Here is a 13,866-nt window from a genome sequence, read left to right as displayed (position 1 = left end):
CCTCTCAGGTGATCCCTTAAATGGATGTCTTGCCTGAGGATTTCAGCCCTGGGCAAGTTCACTATTGATTCAGTGACACTGAGAAATGACAAGGGAACATTCTTGGGGTAAATTCTGGCTTTATTCTCCCGGTGATAGGTTAAGCACTGGAATCATGTCTGCATCCAACAGTCTGCAGGTCTGTAATCCACCTCTGCCTCTGCCTCTGCCTCTGCCCAGAGTACTGGGTGGAGCTCTTTATATAGTGACTCAGACAGTAATAGCTCATTGCCTATGGGTGTGGAAGCATTAGCTAGCAGTAGGCAAATTACATCATCAAGTAGTTTAGGGTCAAGTGAGGATCCTGGTTATAGGAACTTCTATTTTCCCCACACTGGGACTGGACTCTTTCTAAAGTCAGTGATTCAAAGTGTGAGAGGAATTCCCTGTGCAGGAAATCCTGTGTTGCTACCTTTGACAATGGAAGGGGCAATGTGGCAAGGCAGAAGGGCAGCATCGAAGAACTGAGTGCGGCTGCCGGGTGACAGCCAGCAAGGTAATCAGTATCTCAGTTCTACCACTACAAGCAACTGAATTCAGCCACAAACACATAAAGTTGGAAGAGGACCTGAACTCCAGATCAGAACACAACCTGGTCAACACCTTGTGAGGTCCTGAGCAGAGAATTCAGTTATGCCATGCCCAGATCTGACCAACAGAACTGTGGGTCTAACAATGTAGGTATTGTTCTAAAATATTTGTGGTATTTTGTTATGCAGCAAAAGCTCATTAATACAACGTCTTATCAAGAGTGCAGAACTACTGACCAAGAGAAGTTATGTGGTGAAAAATCAGTCACTTACTGAGCTGGGTTTACCCTGATTTAGTGTGAAAAGCACTTGAAACCAGTTGATAGACATTAACATACAGTGTTAAACAGGGTTAGGAGATAAGATGGATGTGGTTTCCTGAAAAATAAAGACTGAACCAACATTCATGTAAAAATTTTGATCATCCTAGGTGAGCAAGGCAACTGATGTAATTATTTAGCATTAGCAAAGTTACTGAGGCCATCTCCGGCTTCAACAACCAAGCATTCCCTCCCCCTCTTTTTAAAAACAATTATTTCCCTCAAGACTCCAACAGATGTTTTCATTTTACTTAAACTAAAAGACTGTTTTCCTCATCCACCAGGACCATGTACCAGTACAAAGTGTTAACCTCCTTTGGATTTGAACCCCCATCCTCAAGAGCAAAAGAAGGCTGAGCATCAGCTAATGTCAGTTCAGCTGTGAGAAGTGTTTTAAATCATATTTTGACGTATGTTACTCTGTTAACTAGAAAATGAAGTGCAGCACACATGCTTCTAGTAACTCTGGTTTCAAATCATATGATCCCTTCTTTGTCTTGAAGACCTTTTGATGTGCATTCCCAATATTGACTTTCTCTGCTTTTAATAATCTTATATTCTTTCCTCAATATAAATGTCATGGAAAATACTGAATGCTAATCTTCAAAGATCAAACAGGAAGAAAGAGGTGGGCAGCATAGTTCAGTGACTTGAATTCCTGACATTTCTAATTTTAACGTTCTATTTTAGCTTATAAAAACCAAATCTCAAAGAAATGCTTGGGTTCCCCTTTGCAAAGTTAGGCTCCTCCAAATTTCAGTTGTATTAATTACAAAATAATTCAGTTTCTTCTTGAAAGGCACCTGAAATGCAGGGGCCACTTGATCATTATTTATATCTATAGTTGTGTCTACCTAACAGAGAGAAGTTCAGAATCCGTACGTGCTGGTTATTGTTTCGCCTTCTTTGCTTTAGCTGTGGTGACCAAGGGTACAGATTTGCCTGGGACTGGGCTGCTAAAAACTGGGATAATCCCCAGTAGACTGGCACAGCCAGTCACCCTAGTGTGGGCATCAAGGACTTTCTCAGGGTGGGGATTGGGTAGACAACTTGGCTACAGCTGTTTACTTGCTTTTGGAGCTTGGGGTTTAGAGGAGCCCAATTTGTTTTCTATGGCAGGCTGGTACCCAAACCCCCAGTTCTAAAACATAGTGCTCAGAATTCTGTTAGGAGAGGCTTTTAGGGATGTCTGTGATGAAGGGGCTGTGCCTGCCAGAGTTCTTAACTTGCACTGAAGTGTTTTAGGAGAATCAGACCTCCTCCTTTAGGTTCATTCCCCACATGGGGCCATCCATTGTTGAGAGATACTGCATTTAATATTTAAGTACCACTGTGACGGTTATGTGTGTGCGGGGGGAGAGAAACTGCTCAAAAGATGTAATTATTCTAGGTTTCCTTCACATTTATCAGTTAATATACCTTTCATAATGCTCTCAGTTGCCCCAGGGGTAGCTCAATTTCAACATGGGAGAAGCTTTGTGGTGGCAATTGGCTTGGAGGGGTATAAGGGGTGACCTATGGTTTAGGGATGGCTTAAGGATATGTCTCGAAGCTGTTTTTATTTAGTGTATGTTTATTAGAGGTGGTTTGATGGGAGATGATGGAAATTATTGAAGGGATAAGTCCACCCTCACCTCACTGGTACCAATACTGGGTGTTCTGGGTGTTCTACCTTATGGCATGTATATGAATAATAAGTAGACCATTTTGTGCTCTAAATATTTTATCACATTAGAAAATAACGTATTTCTATATAAAAACTGCTTAAAACACATTGAATAACAGTAATGTTACCCCCTTCTGAGTACCTACTATGTGCCAAATACTTCTCATATATTTATACATAGTCTCATTAAATGCTCATATCAACTCTGAAAGTATTATAAAAATTATAAAATTATATGGACTTTAGAGAACTTTGTGTCAGGCACTCTTCTCTTCAGCTTACATGAATTAGCTCATTTAAGCTAATTAGCCTCAAAATAGATATTTTTTCAGACAAAGAAATAGCTATTCAGTAACTTATCTAAATTCATGTGGTTACCAAGGGGTGAAGGGGAGATTTATGCCCAGGCAATCTGACATCAGACCTTTTACTTTTAGCCTTTATGCCACACATACACCATTTTATGGATAAGGAAGTAGAGACTGCCTTACCTACTCGGGGTCATCCGCCTCACGGGTGGATGGAAAGTCCATGCTGTAAGCTCCCGGCCTCTGCTGCCTCCAGATCCCATGGGTGAGGGAGGCTACATGCACAGTGTTGTATGCTCTGTCTGAGGAATTTACAGGAGATTCTGAGGTAGCTTTTCTGTTACATTCTGGGTGTTCCTGAGGTTGTAATTTTTTGGAATCTCCCTGGATCACTGTGATAACCTGGTTTGATAACTTGCTCTAGTGCAGGGATAGCTAATGAGTTTCATTTCTGATGCTATTTGTGACTGATTAGTAGGTTATCGAGAGCAGTATGTTGAAAACTGTAAGGCTAAATCTGAGCTCAGCTGGGGCAACCTCCAACTAGTGATGTCTGCCACCAATCCGAGAGGAGAGGAGGGCGCTGGTGGGTTTGTATATGGACTCGATGCACTCAGGGCTTCAGCTGGTTTGAGGATTGTGTTATTGTTCCCAACTATTCTCCCACTCCCTGCTGGAAGATTCTACATCCCTGCCTGTGACTGTGACAGTGTGACTTGCAGTGTCTCTCAGAGGCTGAGACATACCCATGTCCCACAGTCAGGTTTGGCCTCAGTTTGTGTTGACCCAGAGGATGTGAGAGAAGGACGTGATACATAGCCTGTCTGAGCAGGTTTTCTCATGATTGCATCTCAGTTCTGCCTCTTGCTCTTGTGCCTGTGCCATGAGAGCAGCTGGCCCTGCAGAGACATGGGAGCAGCCCCGTAGGAACAGCAGGCCCACCTCTGCTGACTGACACGAGCAGGAAGTAAACATTTGCTCTTACAAGGCAAGCCTCCGAGATTTTGGAGTTACCGCTGCAGCCAAGCTGACCAAAACAATCAATGCATCCTATTTCCAGAGTGAACTTCGCAAGTACAAATAAATCCTAAGCTATCATTTTGTCTGAATATCGGTTTTAGTTTTACTAGGTTGATTCTTGGTAGATTACCTAAATCATGCAGTTGGGAGTTTCAGTGCCTTTCAAGTGATTTTCATGTACGTAGTCTTAAAAAATACCTTTCAGGGAATCGTATTAGAGTGGACCCAAGTGATACCTGGAGTTCCAGTTCCAGTACCCAAGGACTGTAATGGCTAAGGAACACCTGCTGCAGAATGGAGCCTGACCTCCCTGCTTCTTACCCAAGGACCAGGTGCCCCTCAGGCGGGAAGCTTTAGCACTCATCTTTGGTTGTGTGCAGGTGGTTCTGTTGTTTTGTGCATATATTTGAATTTAAAACAGAGCACAAGTCCATGAGAGTGATATTTAGAATGACTTCCCTTCTAATTGAATATTCCCTGAGTTCTCCTTATTCAGCACATCAAAATATGACCTTTTTCACAGTGTGAAAAATATCCTAGCCAAATTTAAAGAAAGACCCTTCTCCTAACATACCTAATACCTGGATGAGAATATTTACCAACCTGGCCACTCCGGTGAGGATGAGCATCACACCAGGCCTGCTCGGCAAGTTACAGTACTTGTTTGTCAGTGAATAGTTCAGAGGTGGCGAGAACCCAACTCCTCATGGCTATGTCAGCAGACCTTCTCCCTGGATGTCTTCATGTTTAAAGCCTTCCCAACCTAATTTCCCAGAGGGTTACATTGACCTGGAGTACTTTGATGGTTTGTAAATCTCTCCCTCCTCTGAGTTAATAGTGTCCTAATACTCGTGACATCTATGGTAACAAACTTCAGGTGTGGTCATATTTGGGCTGTAAAAATTTTCCTCTTATGTGTGTGCTCCCTTGTTCCTTCTCCTCTAAGAGCACTCCCTCCTTAGCTTGGCTGAAAGAAAATGCTCATAAATTAAGAAGAGTATGAGCTTTACCTCTAGCACCTCCCTTGCATCCCTCTTGCTGTCCTCCCTTCCAGCTTTCAGCCCTCTGAAGTCAGTGGGGAGTAGAGCCCGAGCAGAGAAGTGTTCCCGGCTGCCTGGAGGGGAATGATGGACTGCAGCTGGCAAAGGAACACGGTGGAACAAGCCACAGGTGACCACAGCCAGCCAACTGGGTCAGGCTGTTACAGGAAGCTCAGTGGAGCGGGGAGCCTCTGCAGCTGCTTCTGCTTGATGCTGACAGAGAGCTGGGCCATGTTTCCTCCCAAGAAAGACCAACCTGTCCTTGACCTTAACTTTGTCAAGTTGCAACACAGAGAGTTCTTTTCATTGTGTCAATCATCAGTGCAAGGAGTTAAAAAAAGGCAGAGTAAGAGACCGTGTCTTTTGAGCTTGTCCATCTGAAGGGAAAAGCTTTGCTTACTATCCAAGAATGTGGGGCTTGAGTGAACTAGAAAGGAGTTCTAGGCAACAGAAAAGGCCAGGTACTGTTAGTTTTCTATCCAAGAGAACAATTACAATATATAGCCAATTGTCATCTTACTACACTGATGGACAGTGACTGCATTGGGGTATGGGTGGGGATTTGATAATATGGGTAAATGTAGTAACCACATTGTTTTTTCATGTGAAACCTTCATAAGAGTGTGTATCAATCATACCTTAATAAAAAAAATATATATATATATATATATATAGCCAATTGTCAAGTGGTTAAAGCAAAAGGTTTTTAGTGCTGAATTTTTTATTAAAACTTGATTTCCTTTAAGGGGACCAAAGTGTTATTAAATGCTCATATATACATTACTAAGAATGTAATGACCACCACCCCAGGCTTTAAATTAGGCTGGTTCTGTGATTCTCAATTTTTAGAGTGTTGGAAGGGGCCTGATAAAGCACAGATTGCTGGGTTGCATCCCCAGAATTTCTGATTCAGTATTTCTAAGTGGAGCCTGAGAATTTGCATTTCTGACAAGTTCCAAGGTCTGTTGGTCTGAGGACCATGCTTTGAGAATCACTGAGATAGGCACTCATCTCTGAAGGTGTGTAGATAACAGAGCTCCTCTTTAATCATTATTTAGTGGCTTGTATTGAGGCATTATCTGAGGTGGTGCTGCAAGCTTGCAGATGTTGGTGATTAGGCAATTAAGGGCAAGGCTCAAATCACAGAGTTGAAGGGATGGGATGGTGGGAGGGGAAGAGCCTGGAGAGACATAAGAAGGAAATGGGAGTGAGGAGCAGACTGAGGAATTCAGGCGAGAGGGAGAAACTCAACCTGAGACTGATCTCACTGCCATGTGAAGTGATTTCTTTATTGAGTTTGATCGCTGAGGTGGTGACAAGAGCTGTACCTAAAACAGATGGATAAGGCTCTGAAGGTTTTATTGTATTCCCTTCTGTATTAAATAGCAGAAATGAACATGTTCTTTGAACTTTCATAATGATACTCATTTTCCTTGACAGTGTGTATTAATCGCCAGATGGGGAACCCTTTCTTTTGGGCAAATAAGGTCATAAAGATAAGCTGTGACAATTAAATGGCCACATTTCTTTTATTTTATCAATATGGTTGGAATCTAAGTTGAACATGATAAGATGCACACAGCTTTTTTGTCTTCAGAGTTCTAAGACATGATTTTTGAAGTCTAAGTTCATAGAGAAACATCAAGGCAGAAAAGAATGCAACTTCTAAAACCAGTTTTACGTTCCATTTGGTTGTAAAGTAGTTATTCAGTATATTATTTTGATTTTAAAAATTAAAATCTTGCCATATATAGGTGGATAATATGTGGTCCTGAAATCACTGGAATTCTCCTTTCCACTATGGCCACTAGCAAAAGAATGCCCAAGTCTCTTAAAAACCTACTTAAAAAAAAAATCACTTCAATGAAATAGTAGTAAAGGGGAATTATGATTTCTCTTCCTATGAAACATCAGTCATTAGAGAAAAAACAGTAAAATTCCCAAATACCTCCATGATTCAGGAAATAATATTTTAAGTAAACTTTTTTAATAAACAGCAGCATAAAATAATCAGTGTTTAATATAATCTCTGGTGTGTGAGATACAAATGCATATATCCTCAATATAAAATAACCTTTTTGTCATTACATTCCATGCTTGTCTATGTGAAATGCCCATAATAACAAATCAAACATTAAGTAATACAGTGATTAAATGCATGCAATGAAAATAAGAAAAGATATGGCAGGGCAAGATATCTGAATACTACCACTATATATTTGAAGAAAATCTATACTGAGAAAAAACAAATAAAGGAAATAAGGAAACAGACCAGATATAAAAATGCAGATATATTTTCACTTCTGTGATACAAACCATAAACATTGTTTTGTGCAAAAAAAGAAAAGATCTGAAAATAAGGTCATCTTACAAAATGTCAACAAAGCAAAAGATATTTTTCAGTTTGTGAAAAAATACTATTTTAATACAAAAGGGACTGTGTATGTGGTATCACAGTGCTATTATAAAATACATTATTACAAGTGGTTTTGAAATTTAGTTTGTTCACCTTAATGAATTCAGTAATTATAAAATGTTTAAAATAAATGTTACAGTTCTTTATAAAAAACTAACTTGAATTTATTTTTTAACCATAGTAATGTTTTTCCAAAATAGGTATTTTACTGGCTCATGGAAGGTAAATTTCCCTTTAAGGGACTTCTAGAAAAACTCAGATTCACTGAAATTGTGTTTACTTAAAATAATAAATATTCTTGGAAAACAATTGATTGTCATATGATATACAAAATTGTGGTTTGACTCTTCACCATTAAACAGTTGCATAGCAACAAAAGGATACAAATATTCTCCTCTACCTAATGTTAAGAAATGTGACTTCTGAATCAGCTTATTTATGCCTTAAAAATATGTCTTAATTTATTTCCTAATAAATCTGGATATAGTCAATTCTTTGAGTTCACAGTACCTATGAGTCCATATTTATTATCTGAAGATTCAGTGTTTGGGAAAATTCCAGCACATTTTGGTAGACACACTTCTTTGATTTCTCATCCTAATTGTATTTTTTTTTTAATGTAATTGAAACATCAGTGTTCTTTTAATTCTCTTACATTTTCCTCATCAAATATTACTTCCAGGAATTACTTTATATTCTGTAAGTCTCTCGGTAAGTCTCTTTCAACTGTAAAATTTTTTTAAAAATGAGACTTGCAGACATTGTTTTTAGATTAAAGGAGTTTTTTTTTAACAACATACAAATCAAACATAACATTCCTTTCTACATAAAACTTGAAACCCATAAGAATTCTGAACATGGCCGAAGTTGGCTACAGGTAAATGGCATGAGATGCACATTTGATACCTCCAAGACACAAATGATCATTTTGCCTCTATTTACCAGCTTAGAAAATTCAGCTCTTGGTAATCTTTGAAGTGAGAACTCACTGTTTGTTTTTTTAAAAAATGCTGTAATATTTTGTAAGATAGAATTCATAGTCTTTGGAGTCCAACTAATTCTAATAATAAATTGTCATAACTCTTGGTGCTGCAATAAAATCTGTGAACATTTCCAGATCAGAAATAAAAAAAAAAAGAAAGAAACTTTAAATTAACTAAATATTGGTGTCATAGAGTTTACTGCTTCCCCAGAGCCCACTGATTGTGAACACCCCTATACCTTGGACAACTCATAGGCAGGAGGTTGCAAGCACCGATAGGCTTGTCTGCAGCCACACATTTATTCAATGTTATTGGTTCAGGGAAGGTCCTGTAAGGCTGACCCCATGGGAAACTTGTTCCTCTCCCAGGGATGCTGTTCTAGGTTGTGGGGCCATTCTCCCGTGCTTCCTTTGGTGCCTCGTTTCTAAAGCAATGAAGTGAACTATCAGCCAATAAATTCCAGAAACCACTTCTGGCCTTCTTATGGTCTGATGCCGTATGTCATTTCAAGGGCTTGTGTGAACACGCTGTGGAAAAGGCTGTCACGATCAGCAGAGGAGAGCACAGAGAGGCACACTGTATTTTCCCAAGGAAGCCCTGCTGTGTAGGAGGCTTCAGGGGATCTTACACTTGTCTTATGGCTCATTTCCAACTGGGATTTCAAATTTGGCCTGAAGTTTCCTCACTGATTCTGAGCATCATTTCCATGCGTGGAGTCTAAATTGAACCAACTTTATTCCTGAACACCTGTTCTGAAGAAAAGACAGCAGGTAGACAAATGCTGTGGTATATACATTTTGGGAAGAGACCAGTCATGGTGACCGAAGATGAATACACAGAGCACCATCTGACTTTTCCTTTTTGGCTTGGTATTAATTGCAAGGTTCTTTTCCTCTTCATGGGTTTTCAGTTTTCATTACTTGAAACCCCATGTGCCAGTCCCAATGGCAGGTCATTACCCTGAAGGGGTGTTAATCCCACAATGCTTTTTCCTCTGGCTGGCATCTGCCCTGCTGGTAGGACACAGTTAACTTCACAGAAGATACTTGTTGCAATGTCTGCTAAATGAGAACCTTACTTTAATAAAATCATTTGGATATAAATCTTTTCTACAGCTTTCTGGTTTCTCCTGTATACCACATTTACAAAAGTCATGCATTTAACAGTTCTGCAGAAATCATAGATTCGGTGTGTCCATGAATACTGGAGTCTCCTAGCAAAGATGGTTGCTTTGAGTCAATTTTGTAGGGTTTTTGAGATTTGTTGCCAAAAACAGTGATACCCATTCCACCGGGATGATTTGGAATTGACATGTGTGGTAGTAAGGGAATATTTGCTTCCTGATTGGATCCTGATGAGGGCAAGCTGGGCACATGACCAGTGCTAGTTGACCCACTGGCGCTGCTCGGGGACCGACTCTTGGGAGGCGGACAGTGCTGAATCACTCTGGGAGGACCTGTTGGTTGATAGTGGGCAGCTGGAAATGCTGCATACCCAGGAGGTATTGGATATCCATTGATAGGAATGAATCGCTGGTTCTGAGGTATTGGTGGGCCAATGAAACCTGCAATCTGGCCCTGTGGTGTAATACCCTGGCTTGGGAACATGTAATTGGGGTATCTGGGGTTACTGAGATTACTCACTGGGCTGGCACTAAGGGAGGTCGTCTGTGTGGTGGCATTTCCTCCCGAAGGGGTAGTAGAGCTGGTGTGACTTGAGAGTCCCTCCCAGGATCGCAGCCGGACGTGAATATCTTTAAATCTTGGTCTCCTGGAAGGAATCTCATTCCAGCACTCTGTCATGAGGCTGTATATTCGGGGCGGGCAGTCTTCAGAGCATGGTAACAGCTGTCGTTTTCTCACCATTTCAATCACTTCTTGGTTGCTAAATCCATAATATGGCTGGAGCCCAAAACTGAAAATCTCCCACAAGACAACCCCAAAGGACCAGATATCTGAATCAGAAGAGAATTTGCCATACATGATGGCTTCAGGGGGCATCCAGCGAATAGGCAGCAGAGACTTACTCTGTGCCCTGTAGTAATCAGCAGAGTATATTTCTCTGGAAAGCCCAAGGTCTGAAATCTTTACATGAAGTTGCTCCCCGATTAGAATATTGCGAGCTGCAAGGTCCTTATGGACAAAGAAGTGACTAGATAGGTATTCCATGCCAGCTGCAATCTGAATCGCAATGTGCAGAAAATCTCCATGGTCCAGGCTGGACTTTACAGTTCCATCTTCATCACTGCTACAGCCAACATCAGAATGTGGGGATCGCATGATGAGGAACTCGTGGAGATCCCCCTGATTCATATACTCAAAAAGCATACACACAGGCTGCTCCTGAGTGACAGCACCTAGAAGGCAGACAATGTTGGGGTGGTGTAGTTCAGCCATCAGGGAGGCTTCCTGTTGAAATTCTGTCCATTGCTGGGGGTTGTTACAGTCTTTCAAGGTCTTTATAGCTACCAACTGAGCATGGTCCATGCCTGGGAGATAGAGATGGCCCTTATAGATCTTCCCAAAGGTGCACTCACCCAATTCTTCCATAAAACGTACAGCAGAAAGGGGCAGCTCTTTAGCCTTGCTCTGTAGGAAAAGAAAGGGAAAGTGTGATTCAAAACATTTCTTAAGGCAAGCCATCTTGGTGTCTGAAAGGAGGGGTGGGTCATATAAAGCAAGGTTCTATAAATCAGAAAATATAAAGAAAATATTGATTATAGGTCTGTGAGTCTTCAAAACTGTTGGCTGCCACTTAGAGGAGGAGCCATAGGCAGGTTTCTATCACGCCCCTATCCCGCCAGCCACTACTCCTGCTCCCACAACGGTTCCAGCTGTCACCTTGAAGCTTGCTACTCAAAATGTAGTCTTGATACCACCAACTTCAGCATTACTTTAAGCTTACTACGGATGAGGACTCTTTGGCCCACTTCAGACCTAGTGAATCAGAATGTGCATGTAAGAAGGCCCAGGTGATTTCAGGAACGTTAGAGTGAGACGCACTGCTGCAGAGACACAGCCTTAATTCTTGCCTGGTAGGCACTTCGGGTGTGTTTGGTCCCTTACCCCTCTACCCTTACTCCCTCTTTTATGATAGCATCCCGTTAATTAAGTGTGTCTCCTCATTGTCCACCTCCATACACCATGCACATTCCTGCCTAATACCTGTGTTCCTGCAATGCTTCCCTTTGCTCAGCATATTTATTGTGTGAAAAACTAGAGAAAACAAAATGAAAGACTGTCCTTCTGTGATGCTCATAGTGGAGGCAGGGAGGTTTAGGATGTGCTCCTTCCTCTCTACTTGTCAAATTCTTGCTTCCTCTGAAACTCCCCCTGACCCTATGGGTCTCCTCTGGAGTCCTTTTGCTTCATGCTCTAAATGCCACCACATGCAAGAGGCAGCGGGGGGCCTCTACTGTCAGATAACTTGAGTCTGAATCCTGCCCTTTCCGTGTACAAGCTGTGACCATAGGTACAATATTTAACCACCTTGTGCTTTGATTCCCTCATCTATAAAATGGAATAATAATAGTTGATAATAATTATACTTATCTTGAAGGGTTCCTGTGCACTTATTTAATAAGTTAACATTTGAAAGTACTCAGCATGCTGTCTGGTGCATGGTAAGTGCAATTTTGACTTTCAGCTATTAATATCTTGCTGATGCTGTTCTATTTATGAATATATTTTGTCCTCTCAGTCAAATTTCAGTTTCTTGAAGGGAGGCATTGTCCTTTGTCCCAGTTGATATCCCCAGGGCTTCACAACCGGGGTGTTGACTGAGTGACCTTAAAACAGGGAAAAGCATCTAGCTCACAATGAAAATAAGTACAGCTGACCCTTGAACAATACAGGGGTTAGAGGTGCTGATACCCATGCAGTCAAAAATTCATGTTGACTTTTGGCTGCCCAAAAACTAATAGCCTGTTTTTGACCAGAAGTCTTACTGATATAAACAGTCTACTAACACATATTTTGTGTGAAATATACATTATATACCATATTCTTATCATAAAGTACAGCTGGAGAAAAGAAAATGTTTTTCAAATTGTCTCCAAAGAATTCTCCAGTGTATTTACTGAGAAAATCTGCATATAAGTGGACCCATGTAGTTCAAACCCATGTTGTTCAAGGGTCAACTGTATTCAATTTTGACACTTGATCTTGGCAGTAAATGTCCACAGTATGTTTTCACTATTTTTTTTTTACTATTTTTGAAATTCACCTTAAATCTAGCCTGACATTTAATTTGTTAAGAAAAAAGTCTTAAAAGCAATGCATTTGTATATAAACTGATTTTTAAAATAATCCCTGTACTTTAAATCCTTGTTTTTTAGAAAAAGAATACTGCTCTGAGTATCTCAATTGAAGCTGACAGTGTTGCAAATACATATGGAATTCAGAGCTCTCTGTACAGAGTTTAAAACAACAGTTTAGAAAATTAGGTAAAAATTTCTCTAATCCATACTCACTAATTAAGAATTCATGATAATTAGCTCTGTTCTAGGCTGATATTTTCCAGGGCAAAATGCCAACTAACCTAATTATAAGTGTAAATAAACTTGCAGCAAAATGCCCACTTCAAAGACCAAAATGGAACTGGGGACTTTGGAACATTAACTCTTCCATGCAAATAATGTTTCTTAATATAAACAGGTCTCATTTATTCATTAAAGCAGATCTCATGGGGTTTGATTTTGGAAATGTCTTATAGGAAAGTTATTTCTGCTGAAAATAATAGTGACACATTGCTTTAAATATTCAGCCCCATTCACTACAATATTATAATAGTCCCATTCACTACAGAATTGTAATAGCAAAAGATTAGAAACAACTAAATGACAAGCCCTAGAGGAGACTGGTTAGTTATGGTGGAGCCAGTAAATAGGACATGATATAGTTATAAGAACAAATGAGGATGCTTTCTGTGTACTAGTATGGAAGATCCCCCAAATCCTACTGCTAAGGTAAAAATAAAAAGCAAAAGAACAGTAAATGCTGTACGCTGCTTTTGTGTGGAAGAGGAAGAGAAAAAGAATAAATGTACTTTTATTTCTTTGCATATGCATAGAGAAACTCCGCAAGGGTACTCAGGGAACAGCAGGGTTTCTTGGGAAGTGTGGAGGTGGAACTAGGAGGACGGGGACAGAGGTGGCAGATTTTTTATACTTTACCAATTTTGAACCAGGCAAATATGTTACCAATTCAAAAAAATAAATAATTTCAAAACATACAAACAATATCCATCTGATTGAATCAGGAAATTCCATCTGCAGTCACAGGTCCACCACTGTTTTCCCTTCACCGCTAGGGGCTGGACTCTTGGGGGAGGTGTGGCATTCCTTCGTGAGAGCCGCTGGCGGGTGATGGGAAACGTGGCCATTAGAGCCAACCCAGGGTTTCTCTTGCAGCTTTCGGATGATTTTGCTTTTGTGGCAAGAGTAACCTAAGGGGAATTTTTCCTGCATGAGCTTAAAGCTGGGATTTCTATCAGGACTTTTCCTGATGATTTAAATGAATCCAATTTATGTGAGGGTCCCTTGAA

The 13,866-nt window shown here is 40.5% G+C and overlaps 1 protein-coding gene across 5 annotated transcripts in view; it reads right to left on the bottom strand.

The window, feature by feature from the left end:
* Positions 1 to 6,438: 6,438 nt before the first annotated feature.
* Positions 6,439 to 13,866, bottom strand: part of ROR1 (receptor tyrosine kinase like orphan receptor 1) — a 382,105-nt gene continuing 374,677 nt past the window's right edge. For 4 of the 5 annotated variants that reach the window (XM_057500283.1, XM_036911300.2, XM_036911299.2 and 1 more), the window contains one exon: positions 6,439 to 10,910. In XM_057500283.1, the coding sequence (XP_057356266.1) occupies positions 9,474 to 10,910 (1,437 nt within the window). In that variant the 3' untranslated portion in view covers positions 6,439 to 9,473. The remainder of the gene's footprint in view (positions 10,911 to 13,866) is intronic. The other variant, XM_057500284.1, reaches the window with a different exon arrangement.

This window comes from Manis pentadactyla, chromosome 4 (assembly GCF_030020395.1).
Source record: "Manis pentadactyla isolate mManPen7 chromosome 4, mManPen7.hap1, whole genome shotgun sequence".
In the NCBI taxonomy this organism is placed as follows: domain Eukaryota; kingdom Metazoa; phylum Chordata; class Mammalia; order Pholidota; family Manidae; genus Manis; species Manis pentadactyla.
This window is presented reverse-complemented; position numbering and strand designations above follow the sequence as displayed.